This window comes from Lactuca sativa, chromosome 8, assembly GCF_002870075.4.
Source record: "Lactuca sativa cultivar Salinas chromosome 8, Lsat_Salinas_v11, whole genome shotgun sequence".
Lineage (NCBI taxonomy): Eukaryota > Viridiplantae > Streptophyta > Magnoliopsida > Asterales > Asteraceae > Lactuca > Lactuca sativa.
Genome location: NC_056630.2, coordinates 85272923 through 85290571, shown reverse-complemented (window position 1 = coordinate 85290571; position 17649 = coordinate 85272923). Strand labels below are relative to the sequence as shown.

General features: G+C 32.3%; 2 protein-coding genes across 2 annotated transcripts; both read right to left on the bottom strand.

Moving 5' to 3' along the window:
- Positions 1-1145: 1145 nt before the first annotated feature.
- Positions 1146-2864, bottom strand: LOC111913773 (40S ribosomal protein S18). The gene is made up of 5 exons (XM_023909483.2): positions 2741-2864; positions 2112-2151; positions 1863-2023; positions 1591-1779; positions 1146-1445 (listed from the first exon to the last, which is right to left on the bottom strand). The coding sequence occupies exons 2-5, from the start codon at positions 2112-2114 to the stop codon at positions 1340-1342; spliced, it is 459 nt and encodes a 152-aa protein (XP_023765251.1). The 5' UTR covers positions 2115-2151; positions 2741-2864; the 3' UTR covers positions 1146-1339.
- A 1694-nt stretch (positions 2865-4558) lies between these two features.
- Positions 4559-10362, bottom strand: LOC111913772 (uncharacterized). Its single transcript, XM_023909482.2, has 10 exons — positions 10074-10362; positions 7552-9797; positions 7357-7468; positions 7167-7249; positions 6861-7096; positions 6683-6769; positions 6494-6593; positions 6171-6384; positions 5217-5612; positions 4559-4837 (listed from the first exon to the last, which is right to left on the bottom strand). The coding sequence occupies exons 2-9, from the start codon at positions 9784-9786 to the stop codon at positions 5233-5235; spliced, it is 3447 nt and encodes a 1148-aa protein (XP_023765250.1). The 5' UTR covers positions 9787-9797; positions 10074-10362; the 3' UTR covers positions 4559-4837; positions 5217-5232.
- Between the last annotated feature and the right edge of the window lie 7287 nt (positions 10363-17649).

The window sequence follows — 17649 nt, the reverse complement described above, 5'->3', positions numbered from 1 at the left end:
GTGCAATGCCTTCACAATATGAATGTCACCGCTATTTAAATGTTTTGTGTCCGTCACTGTTTACTGGTTCGTAAATATATTTATAAACACACTAGTTTATAACCCATGGGAACCACGGTTATTATATTAATCAAACTTTTATAGTAAAAACTCAAAATTATTAATAAATTATTTTGAATAAATTATTAATTTAAGAGATATTTTTTATTAGTTATGTGAAATTATAATCATTGATTCAAATAAATATATAAAATTAATTTTTAATATATATTATATATTTTTTATTTGTGAATTAGTGAAAACAATAATTTAAAATTTAAAATTTAAAATAGAATCACATTAATGAGGAGGTTTAATAAATTTAAAATGAAAAACTAATAGATTGACAAGTGGCAACATATTAATTAAAATGTCTAATATGGTGACACATGACAAAAGAGCTACTCTTTTATTAGTATAGATTATATGATGCCAGATCGACTCAAATTTGATGTACTGGTTCATAAATACATTTTTGTCACAACATTGAAGCTCACATTCACATATTAAAATGATATGATGTAATGGTTCATAAACACATTTTTGTTACAACATTGAAGCTCACGTATTAAATGGGTAAGAGGATGAATATAAAGAAAATGGTTATGAAGATGAATATAAAGAAAATGTAAAAGGATATTTAATTTCTCATAATTTTAACGTGGAGAATATTTAATTTCTCATAAATTTAACAAGTTTCCTATAAATAAATAGAACGTCTTTATTATTAATTTTGTGTTTTCATAACAGTAATGGTCTATTTACATGTTAAGAATGTTTTAATTACAAATAGCAAGTGTCCATAATAATCTTTAGAATGTTGGAAATATAAGTTAGAGTTTTTTAAAAAGAAATTAAATATCACGGCTATTTACAAAAAACTTATCAATATCATGTGTCTGTATACCACGAACATACGTTTGTTTATCAATAAGCTTGTGGTATTTGAATCAATAGTTGGGCATACATATGGTATCGCTATCAGACACCGACTAATAGTTTTTGTTTATTGGTATCTATTTGTTTTGTATAAAGTTTTATTAATACATATACAAACCGATTTTCTATGATTCTTTTTCCAAAAATGATAAGTCATCAAATCCAGGTTGAAGTGCAAAAAATAGAACGATAATTTATAATCAGTCTTAGTGCTTTGGTAACTCAAAAGTTAACTCAAGATTTCGACAAAACAAAAAAAACTAAAACCCATCAACTCACCAGTTCATAAACCAAAAATCTCTTGATAAGAAATTCTAACAGCTTGCTAGCACAAAATAAAAAAGCACCAATAGTAAAAAACTTATCGCTTCTTGGACACACCAACAGTCTTTCCCCTGCGACCAGTGGTCTTGGTGTGTTGTCCACGGACTCTGAGACCCCAGTAGTGACGCAGCCCACGGTGGTTCCTAACACAAACCAAAAGTCCACGTCAGCATATTAATATATATTCTTTTTCTCTAATATATATTTCAAGATTACAGTATTGCAATTCACTTGTATAGATAAATAAATAAGAAGAAGAAGAAGAAGAAGAAGAAGAAAATGAGAGACCTGATCTTCTTGAGACGCTCCAAGTCATCTCTGAGCTTCATGTCAAGTGCATTAGAGGTAACCTGGGAGTATTTCCCATCTTTGTAATCCTTCTTTCTGTTAAGAAACCAATCTGGGATTTTGAACTGACGAGGGTTTGCAACAATAGTCATCAGATTATCAATCTCAGCATTCGAGAGTTCACCAGCCCTACATCAAAATGAATGATATGAAGGTTAGTTTGAAAGAACAAAAGGTTTTTTCTAGAGATGATTGATCGAATGCCAAATTACCTCTTGTTCATGTCAACATCGGCCTTCTTGCAAACAATATTTGAAAAACGACGACCAATACCCTTGATAGAGGTCATAGCAAACATGATTTTTTGCTTTCCATCAACATTTGTGTTTTGAATACGAAGAATGTGCTGAAATTCTTCATTTGCTACAAGCGACTGCCAAATGCAGAACAAATTCATCAACAATCGATACATAAAAAAAAGAAAACACATAAAGGAAAAGAGGAAAAGAATTTGGGTGTACCATGGTTGTATTGCAATTAAGCTTTTTCTCCTTTCAAAACCTGAAATACAACAAAAATGTAAACTTTAAAGAGGCTATATAATCGATGTGATGTCAAGTTGTAGCAAATTGAATAAGCAGATTTGACAGTATGTTATCAGTCTGTTTAGGTGGAAAATAGCAAATCATGTGGACTATCTAGATGGTCATTGAAATCATAATTTCAGATACCTAACTTTATATGATCATTAACAGATAGACTTCATACTGATACGGAGATTCAACTGGATCGATTCTACAAACACTATATTTAGTTATTTAACTTTTACAAATAATACCATAGAAGTTGCTCACATCGCTTCCAATCCCCTAACTAATTCTCCTACCAGAAGCACACACACACACCTCTATCAATCGCATAATTTTCAAACTTGTAAAAGAGCGTGGTAGTGAGAAGAGAGTGATTACTGTATGATGCAAATTCTCCATACCAATCTACAAGCTGTTCACGGAGAGATTATATAACAACACTAATCTTTTTCATTTGTTTTGGAAACAAACAACTGATCATGCTACTAAAATAGATCAAAACGAGACTTGCAATCACATGTATTTGAATTGGAGTTACAGACAAATGGAAAGAAAGAAACCTGCGATAATTCACTCCAATGGACGGCTCTGCCTCTTTCCTTCTTCAGGGTAGAACTAAAAAGAACCCTAAAATCGAGTTAAAAACGTATTTGTAGTCCGAACTCCGAAACCACAAATGCCTTTGAAAAGACAACGTGGGCTGGGCCTGCATGATATACTCATTGAAAACCAATTAGTGGGTCGGATACTCGGATATGTTAATAACGGGTCAAAATAAATTTGTTTGCCTTGTATGATTTCGGTAGAAATCGGTTCGGGTTTTTATGGTAGAAATCATTGGTTTTTTGAAATCCAGTTTAATTCTAATTCATGTTTAGTATAAAGTGATCGTATTACTATAACCGTTAATAAATAAGTAAACAATGTTAGATAGAAACAGAAATTATGTAAAACTTTAATAATTGTAAAACTCATGTATTATATGGGATTGATTAAAAAAATTAAATGTTAAAATTAAACATTAAGTATTTTTTAAAATAAAATTTTGAAATAATAAAAGAAAAAACGAATTAATTACGATTAGTATCATATTTATTACATTTAATACTTTACATATATAAGTAATATGTGATTTTTTTAAGTTTAAAAATTAGAAAACCCTATAAATTGATATGTAGTTTTTTAATTTTTTAATTTTAAAAATTAGAAATTCTCTACTTTCAAAAAATGATAATAGTAACGCATCTTTAAACATATCATTTTTCATTTTTGCCATAAATAATATTATAACTCAAAGAGATATATTTTTTTAATCTTATAAATACTATTTATCTTTGAGGACGTCTACTTTGCTAACTTCTAGACTATTGGCAACTGCATTAATATCCTAATGTGATTATATTTAAAATGTAAAAACGAATCATGATGAACTATTTTTCCAAACCAAACTTCAGAAAAAATCATTTAACAATTTATACATAAAAAGTAAATGCCAGCCTATGGTCTTCTTCCACTATTTTAGCAAACATCTTTTAAGAGTCACATGTAAATGTTCCATGTTACAAAACTTTTACTACATACCAAAAGTAAAAGTTATATTTTTACGATCCATTTTAACAAACCAAAACCAGCTGATCACAACCAATTGATTTATTTTAATCTAGTAATGGCAAATACTTACAAAAATTGCAATTTAATTTTTGTCCATTGATAATATCATTTGTAATGGTCCATGTCAAATACAACCAGTGTTGCAAAACTCGGCCTACTCGGCCGATTACTCGGAATCGGCCCTCCACCGAGGCGAGTAATGTCAACTCGGCCAAAAATCGGTCAAACTCGGGCCTACTCGGTCTTACTCGGGTCTATTCGGTCAACTCGGTCAAAGGGTCAAAATTGTCATAAAAAGAGAAAAAAATCAAAAATTTCAAGATTAATATGTATAATGCACTTAATGATTTATTATTTAACACAAACATGTGATTATTACTATATATATATATCTAAAATTTTCAATAATTATCCACGTAGTGAGACAATTATGTGTATTTCAGTTTTTATGTATTCACATGTATCTAATTTTGGTTATATATTTCAATCAAATTATGATTTTAACTTATGAATTTGACATATATAATTTTCCATAAAATATTTCTACGTGAATTACCGAATCCGAGTACTCCCGAATACTCGCTACTCCCCAGTCGGCCGAGCAGGTACCGAATAGCGAGTTCTACAACCTTGAATACAACACAACTCATCTGATCATATTTGTCATGGGTAACAGTTAGGACCTATGTGACATGTAAATGAAGAATTTAAACATCAAACTTCCAAGTTATCATAAGCAAGTCATAAGCATCTCTACAACAGACAAATTAACCCCAGGATATTCATTGCTTGGATTAATTGGAGTGATTCAAAATGGTACATCACTACATTGCATACCATACAAAAGTTAAACCTTGTGCGCCAAAAGTTAGCTGTGTGATTTCATAGTAGCCAAAATTTCACTACAAAAGATGTATTTACAAAGACTACACAACCCTCATCTATAATCTATATATATAGCATCATCATCATCATCAAGGCAATGGAGTCTGATAAATAAGCATCCAAACCTTGATTCATCTCCTTCCATTTTTACAACAGTCAACCTGTAACAAGCACAGTTTTATTTAATCACAAGTTACTACTACAACATTTCATACCACAACCAAAAATACCAAAACAAATGACTTTTTACTACTTAATAAACTTAATGGTAACAAGAATTAACTGTGTAAGTAAATTATACAATCTTAACTCTTACTCTATTGATTATTTTAATTATAACTAATGAACTTCTGTCTACAAATATGAAATCACACAAAATAAAGATCATTAACACCAAAATAAACATGATGAAACTTTTCTTAAAAGATATTTATGTATTAAAATTTACAAAAATGGAAATAAGTTATATATTGCAACTTCCATTCCATTCAATCATTAAAAACACCCTATGGTTAAGGTTGCAGAAAAAAACGAACGTACCTATGATTTAGGCTAGTTAGGTAGGATCAAACCAGGAACCATTGTTGTCAAACTGTGGCCTTGAGTTTGATAATTCAAATGAATCTTGATCATTTGACTGTATATCAGAATCATTTGAAGAAGGTTGAAGATTCAAGTCAAAGGTATTCTTTATAACAGCCACTTTATGTTGAGAAGATTGAACGTCTGAATCACTTGAAACATGTTCAGACTTTGTAGCAGATGATGACGGAGTTGTAGCCTCTGATAGTGGTGTTTCAGATTCAGATCTTTGAGCATACCTTAAGGGCGTAGCTTCTTTCACCACATAATCTATTATTGTATTTGATGGTTTGGTCTCTGAGTGAAGGGCATTATCGTCATTTGCCACGGTGATACATCCCACACCTTTGCCATCTGAAATTACATAACAAATAATTAAACACATAAGTAAGTGGACTTGACACTGTTTCTTTAATTATGGTAGCCAAAAATTAGTCCAAGACGTATAAATTTAGAATTAAATTAGCATGGCCCACAAGTATAGGCGGCAAAATGGACACATTGGATGGGTAGAATGGTAAATTGACAGGTCAAACAGGTTCTTTTGGGTCAACCAGGTAACCCCTTATTTATTCATCTCTTTTAAATTTCATTAATAATAAAGATGTTAGATAAAGTAAACCTCAGAAATGGTCCATGTAGTTTGTCACTCCTTCTAGCTACAATCAAGAAAGGAAATTTTCTAAAAAAGGTCCCTATGGCAAGGTTTCATTCCAAATTTAGTCCTTGTAGATACATCAAACAATTCAAAAAGGATTTTTTTTACTAAAAGGTCCTTATGGCAAGGTTTAGAAGTTTAGTTCCAAGTTAAGCCCCTCTCTTTGACAGGGTTACTTTTGGCTGTTATTTTTTCATAAAGACCATTTTGCCCTTGAACCAAAACTTGGAATTTACACATAAAAGATAACTTACCGCCAGCTGGACCAAGATTCTTATCAGCAAAGTGGTTGTTGAGAAGAGGTTTATAAAGAATGTCTGTTCCAGGAAACACAATCATGCTCATGGACTTCATTGTTTGCCTCTTTGGTTTTGTAAGGGGCTTGAATCCAAACACAGTGGTCCATGTTTTATAAAGTTCTGGTATAGCAGGAATCACCAGCTCTCCAACACCAAGAGAACTAAGAGCCTGAATTTATTTTAAAAAAAAAAAAAAAAAAAAAAAAAAAAAAAAAAAAATTGAGTAATTCTTAATTATTTATACATCAAGATCATGAGCTAATCACAGAGAGACATACGGATTCAATGGCATCTAATAGGCGACGACACATCCCTTGACGCCTATACATGTGGCGAGTTCCAATAAAAGGCATTTCTGCTAAACGTTTCCCATGGATCCTGTAATGTTAATAAAAAAAAAGAAAAACATTAATAAAATTTTTAGAACAAAATTCAGACAAATTTTAAAAAGTTATAAAGAAAGTAACCTTATGGACGCTGCTGAGATCATCTCATCACCTCTCTCCAAAATTGCTGTAAAGAATCCAGAATAATCCAACCTCCTGAAGTTTGACCTGAAATAAAAATTTTAAATTAAATAACGCTACTTTTTAAACTACATCCACTTAGATACAAGAAAATTATAGTTCATTATTTAGAACTTACCCACAATTGTAAACAACATCATGAATCATATTAACTCCACTTCTCTCATCCATAATTGGCACAAAACACTCATCCATGACAGAAAATGCAACAGCCAATTTGGAATTGCATTCGATCTTTTCTGGAGCATCAAGTATAGAATCTTGGCTGACATCAGCACGCTGAAGCAGTGTCCATGAAAATCCATCTTCAAGCTCAAATTTGACCCCGAGATATGTTTTTAGTTGTTCAAAGAGCTATCAATGAACAAAGTATTAATCACATATTAATGAAATAAGATTCCGACTGGAAACAGTGATTCCATACCTCCTGGCATTTACTCCCACAGAAAGACAGCCCACTGGAATCAAGATTTAAAGCATCTTCTTCTTGTACACACAACCCATGAACTTTAACATCAAAAAAAATAAAAATAAACTTGTTAGCAAGATACATTGGTTAACGAAGACAGGAATGATATAAGATAAAAATAAAATTATCTTCAATGATTGCTTACATTTTTCCTCACACAAGCAGCATGAGCTCATTTGAGAATCATCCATTTGAGAAACAAGTCCACAAAATTTGCAACAACAGTATAGGCAATGCCAGACACCAGAAGGAAAGTTCTACAAAACAAACATATTAATAAGACATTAATTAAACTAAAAGACTTTGAAAACAGGAAAAGTGATGATAGATTTATAGTTACTTGGATATCAAGGCAGCTTTGATGGAATGTGGAAGGGCAACCATCACAACAAATCAAATCACCACCATCTCCACATATATTACACGTGTCATCATTAGGATCATCTCCTTCAACATCAACAAGATTAAATCTGATAGTATTTGACTCCTCTTCTTTCCTCCAAGATTCCAGGAGACACTTCAGAAAAGAAGATCCAGACTGGAAATATAAATCTTTTAGTGTATGATTGAGTTTCCCTTTTCCTCCACCATGGGATATGAAACTTGATATGTCCACAGTTTCATTACAGCAACTGCAATGAATCCCATCATGGGTAACTTTTCCCTCAAGCAACCCGTTTCTTTTTCTACCTTCCCCATACTGCAACTTGCCACCTGGCATAACAACACCTAAATCTAGCATCCATGAAAGAAGATTCCGTTTCCCACTGTATATCAAACACCCATCATCATCTTCATCATTTCCCTTACTGGATTTTCTAGCAACAAGCTGTGGCTTTCTGCTCTGTTGACTTTTCTGACTTACTTTTGGCTGCCTTTTTAATGATTTATTACCCGATTTTACATCAGATTTATGTGTTTGCTTCTTCTTTTTACCATCTTTTAGCTTCTTCTTAACTGGAGCTTCACTTCCACTTCCACCACTCATGACTATTTCAGCCTCACTTGTACCCTTGTCACTATTGTTTTTCTTTTTCTTTTTCTTATTTTTTTTCTGCTTATCTTTATCGCTTCTGACCTTTGTAACAACCCTTAGTAGTACACTGATTTTCTCATCGGGTATAGGGGTAAAAGCGGAAACTTCTTTATCATCAGCCTTACCGTTTTCGATTCTCTTTTTGAGAGAATAGTAAGCTTTTGTAACAGACCAGTGGGTCCCACCTTTGAGATCAACATATACTGCGTCCATGTATGTTCTTTCTTTCCTAGGTCTATGCTCAACTGTCCATCCTGCCTTCATTAAAATACTAACTATTTGATCTCTCACTGACTGCTGTATTTCTCGCCTCTTTTCACCACCTGTGTGATCATTGTCTTTTTTAGAATTCTTCGACTTTTGTTTGTTGTCACCAGTGGTGTTTAATACTTCATCTTCTTTATGCTCATTGTCAATCTTGGGACCCTTTTTGACATTTTTACCCTTCAACTGATTGTTGTCTTTCTTGCCCACCACAAGCTTTGACTTTTTTGAATTGGTCAACTCCCCTGCCTGCACTTTAGGTGGTCTTCCCCTGCGTTCTAATTTCTTGAAAAGTGCCACGTCATCAGTCACATGTAAAGATGTGGATTCACCTTGTGCCTTAGGAGGTCTTCCACGACGTTTTTGCTTCTTCCTTGGTTGACCAGTCAGTTGACTGTTTACATTGACTTCTTTGAGCTCAGTTTGGTCTAAACATTCAGCTTCCATCTTTCTTTTGAAGCCAACAAGACTCTCACAGAGCCCACTCTCATCCACCTTGACCCTGTCTCTCTTTGTCATAGGCCTTGACCGAAGCACCCTACCACTTAGGTGGGGCCCGCCCTTCTCAGCTTTCTCTTTTTTACCCCTTATGTCTCCATTACATTCAGAACTTTTCAAAGGTTTCCTCTTCCTCCCCCTTTTACCTTTTTTAATCCCAATACTAGCTTTGTCATCCTCATCAATGGTACTTGCAACAGCATCAACATTTCTCCCAGATTCCACATTTGCAGACCATTTTTTATATTCCATGGCTTTTTTATGTGGTGAAGTAAGAGCTAAAACCTTAGGCTGACAAGTATAAGTTGATACCACACGTGATGATTTTATTTCCTCTTTCAAACTAGAATCCAGCTCATATGAATTCACAGGCATCAAATATTTTCCTTCTTTAAAAGGAACTTTAACACATTTAACTTTAACACACTCGTCAATTTCTCTTTCTGCACGGGACTTAATAATATTTCCTGTAGAAGCCAACACCTTTGAACCCAAATGTAGTAATGTGTCATCCACATCTCTGCTATCGTTTTTATCCTCCATGGTTATGCTCTTTTTTCCAACCTTACACATGACAACTTCAAGATCATAAGCAGGTTTATCTACACATACCATATGTTCGGTCTCTTTTGCCCTCTTTTTGACTACTCCATCCAACAAAGGCTCGAAACCACAGTTCAATGAACCCATATTTTCATCAACGGCATCACGATTCTCCAGAGAAAAATCAGATTCTGCTTTCTCCGAGTTTGATATCTCAGTCGACCTAAATCGCATCACTAGAAACCCTACACAAAATTATATAACATTAATGCATGCACTGACAAAATAAAGCCTTCATTCATACATCGAAGGTCATCTTGACAAAAAATCGCACGCACGATGACTCGAATACCGACGAATTTAAACTATCGAATCGCTTGATCGTCAAATATTGTGAACGGGCACTTTGTAACTAAAAGACCAAAACCCTACCCGCTTCAAGGTTCAAGACCATTCAAACACAGCTCCGACATTAAATAACAAATAAACTGTGAATAAAATCTCAAATGTGAATATTTTACCTTATAACCGGATGAAGACGCAATGATAAAAGTTGATATGAAGCTGGATTTCAGACCATCGGTATGCTGAAACAGTGAAAAAGGAAATATGAAGCGGCGATGGAAGTGATAGAGGAGAGAGAATGAAGAAGATTTTGGGTTTTTTCTTCGTGATGATGCGAATATTTTCTGGATTGAGCACCACCTGTAAGAAAATTAGGCGGGATTTTGCAAATTTTGGGGGGGTTTATTTGTTCTTGTCATTTCCCTCCCACATGGATTCCATTCCCAAAAATCAAATTTTACGCTACTCTCCGCTATTGTTTTGTATTACTTTTCAAAGTTTTGCTGTTTCATTGTTTGGATGATTTATAAAAATTATATTTATTAGTTATTTTGAATATTATCGGTAATGTATGATATCAGATTTTATTTTGATGACTAAGATGTGTTTAAATGTATTTAATCAGTTTTAAATTTTAATAAGCAGATTTTCAGAATTATTTAGTTATTTAGGGCTAAAATAATTAATTTTGAGTAATCATTCCAATTTCCTATCCTAATAAATAAGTAGAATTGTCAATCTCCAATACCCAAAATCGAGTTTTCCCGCTCATTTTATTCATCTCTATTTACGCAAATGTCATTTACTCCAAATCAAATCAAACAGATGCAATGAATCCGGAAAATGAGGAAACAATCGTATTCAAAATATGCAACCAATAATTTTAAATGAATAAAAGTTATGGAAATAATTTGAAAAAATAGGTTATTCAAATTTCAAATTCGAAATTCACGATTTAATTTGGAAGTTTGTTTATTTTGATTGCAAATTAAATAATTTGCAGTGATTAAATCCCAAAAAATTTGCAGTAATTTATCAAATACCGAAATATATATACAATACAATTATACCATCTATACGATTCTTTTGTGTTGACCATTCTGCTCCATATAAATCTTTGCAAACGTTATTCTTCTTGATTCTGCAACGCTTCAATAATCAAATATCAGCTTAGTGTTTTCAAATATCATGCTTCTTTAATTATGTTATGATCGACTTCTTTTCGTTGGAATTAACAACCACAAATCAAGATTACCAATGTTTCTATGCTCTTCATGATCTGATTTATCAGTTAGTGTCGTGTTGTCATTATATGAATGATCTTCTTCTTCTTCTTTTCCTTATTCTTCTTAATCACCTTCTTCTTCTACCTCTTCAGTTAAAAACACGAAAAACCTAATGAACATGAGAACTTGATTTTGTTTATAAAAATTAAAAAAATAAAAAATAAAAAAAATCGTATTCAGATCCAAAGCTTTAACTATTACAGTATGTTTTGTTTGTTTTGCTGTTACATTTACTTTGTTTTGTTGTTACTGTGAACCTAGTTTATGATGTCAGTTATTATTACTTGGTCTATTTATGTATGAATGTATTATCAAAAAAAAGCATTTCGCAGTACAAATTCAGAATATCTACATTATCATTACTAATTGTTATGCTATCTATTAGGAAGTTGCATGGGCATTTTCGTTATAATTGTCGTTTTCATGTTAATTTTATATTTAAAGATATATACCTATTAAATATATTCTTTGGTGTGATTTTTAATTTAGGGAAAATGCCATCTTTTTTCAAACTGTAATTACGAAAATGTCATCAGTTAAATTAGGGAAAATAAATCTGGAAAAAAGTAATATCAAAAAATGCAATCAAATAATTAAAAAGAATAAAAGAAGTGGGGCATTTTATATTTGGAAGTTACAAGGGCATTTCCAGTATAATTGTTGTTTTATGTATATATTTATAAAATTAGCAATATATTTATAAAATACAACTCTTTAGTTTATGTATATATTTATAAAATATATACGTCCAAAAACTGGTATCAATCTTTTGACTAACTTTAGTGAAAATACAAGTCTTTAGTTTATTTATAGGTTTATAAAATTAGTTAGTTTTAGACTAAATTACATTTTTATACTTTCTATGTACATTGCTTTACTTATGAAGTTTGTATAAAGATACTCCAATAGGTTGGTTATTCGTTTTTTACAGGTAGATATTATTTTCCTGTTTATCTGTATTCCATTTTATTATAAAAAAATTTATTGAATCTGAAAAATTATTTCATATGAATTATTGGTTTTTATCATGTGCTGATTTATAATTTATCTGTTTTGGTCGTTAGTTAGGATGTTTTGTACAGTCACGAATGTTACTATTTTTGCTTACAATTCTATATGGTTTAAATTTTCTTGCAGAAAATGAATATAGGGAATAAAGTTTACCTAAATAACATTGAGTAGATAGATGAAAAATCACATATCAAGGTTCGGGTGCTTAAAATTTGGAACTTTGTCAAAAATAATAAAGTTTGTTCAATTGAAATGATCCTGATGGACGAGGAGGTTTGTTGTATTTCATATATTTTTTATACCTCATTCAATATTACATATGTTTCAACAAAATAATAATTCTTATTTTTTTAACAGGGTACACAATATCATGCTCGTGTCTTCAATCAGAATTTCTCCAGATTTCGTCATCTTTTAAAGGAATATGAAAATTATATAGTTATAAAACCCAATATGGATGTTGTTACTGATGGTTTTAGTTATACAGGTCATAAACAAACCTTAACTTTGGATTGGAAAAGCATCCTAAAAAATGTGATGATTTCTCGGGTCCGGTGAATGGATTTATGTTTGTTGATTTTAGTTCTATCGTAGAACAAACATGTCCACGAGACACATTCTTTGGTTAGTTATTAAATTTTATTTGAATCATTTTTTATCACTTGTGTTCTTGGTTATACATTTTATTATTTAAATATTATAATATTAATGCAATAGTTTATTTTGTGTTATCTCTTGTGTAGATGTTATTAGACAGATCGTGTCATTTAGGCCTCTTGAAACTTCAAATCCTGTAGCATCCAAGCATTATATAAAACTCACTCTTAGCAACCTAAAGTGAGATTATATTTTTTTAATTTCTTTATTATCTTTAATTAATCACAATTTAATATTAATAACTAATTTCTTTGTTTATTTAGTTTTGTACATCTGAAGATTACTATTTTTGGAAGTCAAGCATATCAAATGTCAGAATACCTAAAAAATAATTCGATGGTTAATTGTGTTGTTATAGTGATGCAATTTTTGAAGCTAAACATTTTGGAATGATTTGTATTCACTTTATATATATATATATATATATATATATATATATATATATATATATATATATATATATATATATATATATATATGTTTATAATTATTGTTTTCTATACTTTTTATTAATTTGTTATACATTTTTTACAGAAATTTATGAAGCTAAAAGTCATTTTGAAGTAACGAAATTGTTCATAAATTATGACATTTACGAAATTAATGATTTTAAAAATAAGTTAGTTTCCAAATGTTTTTTATTTTTTTATAATGTATTTTAACTTAAAGTAACAGAAATCCTAATATTTTTTGAATTTAATTTAAACATTAATTACAAATTCAAATGTCATGACAATGTTGGTATAACCTTCATATATATATATATATATATATATATATATATATATATATATATATATATATATATATATATATATATATATATATATATATATATGACTTTACAGACAAATTTCCATTAAAAACAGTTTGTGAGATCACCGAACCACTTAAGGTATATTGCATCATTTGATATGTTTTACATTTTATTTTTGCACAATTTATTTTAATAACTTTTACATTTTATTTGATACAGAAAATGAAGTTTTTATTAGTTGTTTCCATTGTTAATATAAGGCAGAATCTACCATGGTATTATGAAGCATGCAACAAATATGGAAAAAAATAACCCATGTTCCCAAAGCCAATCTGTCACACCCCAAAACCGAGAACGGCGGAAACATTATGGGGCGGAGGACGTCATGTAAAGTATCACAACACAGTAATAGTAAACACGCAAACAACATCATCCATTGCATTAAATATATAATTTTAATACAAGCGTGTTCTGTACAGTTATAGACATAAAAAAATGTAAATCAAAATAAAGAGATGAGTCCTGAATGTGCTCCATCTTCTCAAAAGCTGGTCTCGGAACCTGTCTACTGATGACATGAGAATACAAGTTATTTTGAAAGAGCTTATCAGCATTAAGTTGGTGAGTTCATAAGTATTTAGTGTCGGTGTTTGTATCAAAATGTTTGAACGTGATGTTGAAGTAAAAGTTGGTAATTATTTGTAACAAAAGTATATGAATGTTTGTAAGGTTTGTAAATGTTTGTAACTCCTATAAAATCCTATATTTTCTACTAAAAGTAGCCTTCTACCAAGGCGTAACTGTTTTGTGCGTTCGCTAAACGAGTGTAATTTTCCCAAGTATAACTATCATTATCAAAATATAGTTTGTACATTAATGTTTAAGTGAAAAAATCACTAAATATATGTAAAGGGTAAATTAATGTAGTACTGTAATGTTGTGTTATAGGAACTACTGCCGTACTAACTACCTTAAACCGGATTTATATTAAGGTATCATGTGATTAATTGTACCATACTATCGACTGAGTAACAACGACAAATGTAGGTCGTAAAAAGGTATGACTTTTGGAACCCGCAGACCTGCAGGTCTGGCTGTAGCTAGCAGCAAGGTGTAGGATAGTCAATCCAATATAGATCTATACGCAAACTCACGCTCTCCCTCTAATAGATTATGGCTACCACTCGGGCCATGACATTGAAGGCATGCTCCGATACAGTGGATCACATTTATGTAAATGTATATATATGTATGTGTAATGTATTGTTACTCGTTCTAGTATCGTTGTATATGTTCTCTTTCTAGTATAGTTGTATATGTTCTTCCTCTAGTATATTTTTGTATGTTCTCTTTCTAGTATAGTTGTATATGTTCTCATAATAATAAGTATTGACTCATCAATGAACTGACTCATTGATCTAGCAATAGTAATAGTATGACTACGTGCTACCCCAATGGCAACTTACTAATGATGTAACTAGTACGCATGAAAATGGAAGTATTTTTATGTATATATATGTACACATGATATATATAATTAATATTGAAACGACCTTCGGACGGCTACCCGATATCCCACCAGACCACATCCAAATCGAGGAAAAGGAAATAGGGCGGATGGCCTTTCTAAGCCTTTTAAACATTGCTTATATAAATATACATATACAGGCATGCAATTTATAATACGTGTAACAAAGTTTAAATAAAATATTTGATGAGTAAAAGGATTTGTAAAGCAGTTTGAAGTAAAACAGTTTGAACGATAACAAAATCATCGGTTTGTAGTCATTAATCACATGTGATTAATGTAATAACTACAAGTCTTTAACTTGTATCCCCCCTCCCCCATAAAAGCATTTAAAACATTTAAAAGGTTGATTAATAGGGGTATGAACTCACCAGTAGTGAGTGGTTCTGATGACAATGTTGGATTTGTTGCTAGGCGTCAAGTGGTGACTTGAGTACGCACGCGAATCCTATTTAGCATATATCGGCACATATATGAATATAATTAGTGTTATAAACAACTAATTAATGAATTTGGGACCACCTTAGGGACTAGTAAACACTTAAAATGAAGTGTTTCAATCATATATGATTGTATGAAGGGTTATAAGGCTATACAAGAAAGTGTATGGCCAAAATACACACTATATGTGTGTGTGCGGCTAGGTGTGCGGCCTGGTGTGCTGCCAGCACGTGTGTGCGGCCATGTGTGCGGCCAGGTGTGCTGCCAGAAACATGGTGTTCTTGGTGTTCTTGGTGAAAGTTGTTACCTTTTGGATGATACTTGAGAGGATTTTGAGTCCTTGCTTTGAAGAAATGTAAGAAATAATCAAGAGACCAAGGATTTCATATATATAGGAGGTGAGTGCGGCTGGAGGTGTGTGCGGTTGGCTGGCTGCACACTCTAGCGTGCGGCCGCACACACCTAACTTGGTGTGTTTGGCCCGTTTTTCCTATGCTACACTCTATCTATCCCATCCTCCGACACGTATCTCAATTATACTAAGCTTTAAGCACTCATTTAGACTAAAAAACCTCATTATATAATAGCATAACGAAGCTAATCTTTAATAACAATGAAGAATGAAAGTTAGAAATTTCGGGTTGTCACACAATCATTCGTATATCGACCCTGAAAAAATTTCAGAAACTGTTGTTGTCGAGTGTACAAATCCACATTGCAAAAAATTTGAATTTCATACGGTTATAAAGTAAACACATATTTATTTATATTAATTTTTCAATTTGTCAACAAATTTGACAATGACCTATTTTTTTTTTATTTTAGGTATATAATTCCAATCAACGTACAAGATTGTACTGGCACCATTGGATTGACTCTTTTTTATAGGGAAGCAAAGAGGCTGTTAAATATAAGTGCATACGAGTTGAAAAAGATACATGAAACGATATATTATTCATATCTTAAAAACATAAAACATTTACTTTTTTTTAATTTATTAAAATGTAATGACCATAAAAATTCAACCAATTTCAACTTTTCAAAAACAACCCATTTTTTTAATGTTATTACAAAAAGGTTTTCAATACAATTATTATCAGAGTCTTCCCAGAATCACATCATAAAACATAATCATGAGGAGCGGTACGATCACGCCTTTGCCTTGCCACGGTCTCCTAAAGAACCTGAAAAACATTAAACCACATATACCATACATGCATAACATGCCATATCATATACCATACATGCATAACATGCCATATCATATCAGAACACAGAACAACCATGCACTTCGGGTCTACTGTGTGACTGGTCTGCCGCACCAGCCAACAGTCAACCTGGTCCACCCTCCGAGTCTAACCATATACATCGAGTTTGCAGTGTGATTGGTCCGCCCGCACCGGGCCTTCAATCCACCTGGTCCACTCTCTGAGTCTATAGTATGACTGGTCCACCCGCACGGGGCCTTCAGTCGGCCTGGTCCACTCTTTGAGCCTCGGCACGTCTGGTCCGCTCTCTTGGGGCCTACAGCCTATCTGGACCGCTCGCTGGGCCTTCGGGACAACCGGTCCGCCCTGAGTATCTTGGCCTACAACACAAAGCAAGACCCGCCTCAACCCAACCCCAGTCCAACAACCATGTGCACATAAACATACAATCATATAACAATTCACATCCAATCAAACCGATCTAGCAGATCACATATCATAACATACTCTAAACATAATACCGACCGAACCGGTCACTAGCATAGCATCATCCTATAAACCAGGTGTCACACCCCAAAACCATGTCAAATGGTAGTTTTAATCCCCCCAAATGGCCTTATACTTCATTATAAATTACTAGGATTAAGATAAGGGCCTTAAACTTCAATAAAATCAAGGTATAGGAGTTAACGACCGTGAACTCCCATAGGGGGTGGTTCATGGGTCGTAAACTCCCATTTGGTCCCTTTAAATGAATTAAACCCATTCATACCTTTTGGATTTGGACTTAGCAAAATTCCACGATCAAGATAAAACCTTTAAACATCCTAGAACCCCTTCACCATGAGTTTACGGCCGTAAACT

Coding starts and splice junctions, on each gene's coding strand:
- LOC111913773 (XM_023909483.2), bottom strand. Junction 1,780..1,862: donor GATGTTGACATGAACAAGAG/GTAATTTGGCAT, acceptor ATTTTGATGTAG/GGCTGGTGAACTCTCGAATG. Junction 1,446..1,590: donor GAGCGTCTCAAGAAGATCAG/GTCTCTCATTTT, acceptor GGTTTGTGTTAG/GAACCACCGTGGGCTGCGTC.
- LOC111913772 (XM_023909482.2), bottom strand. CDS start 9,786: ATGCGATTTAGGTCGACTGAGATATCAAACTCGGAGAAAGCAGAATCT. Junction 6,594..6,682: donor ATCTCAGCAGCGTCCATAAG/GTTACTTTCTTT, acceptor TTAACATTACAG/GATCCATGGGAAACGTTTAG. Junction 6,385..6,493: donor TATTAGATGCCATTGAATCC/GTATGTCTCTCT, acceptor AAATAAATTCAG/GCTCTTAGTTCTCTTGGTGT.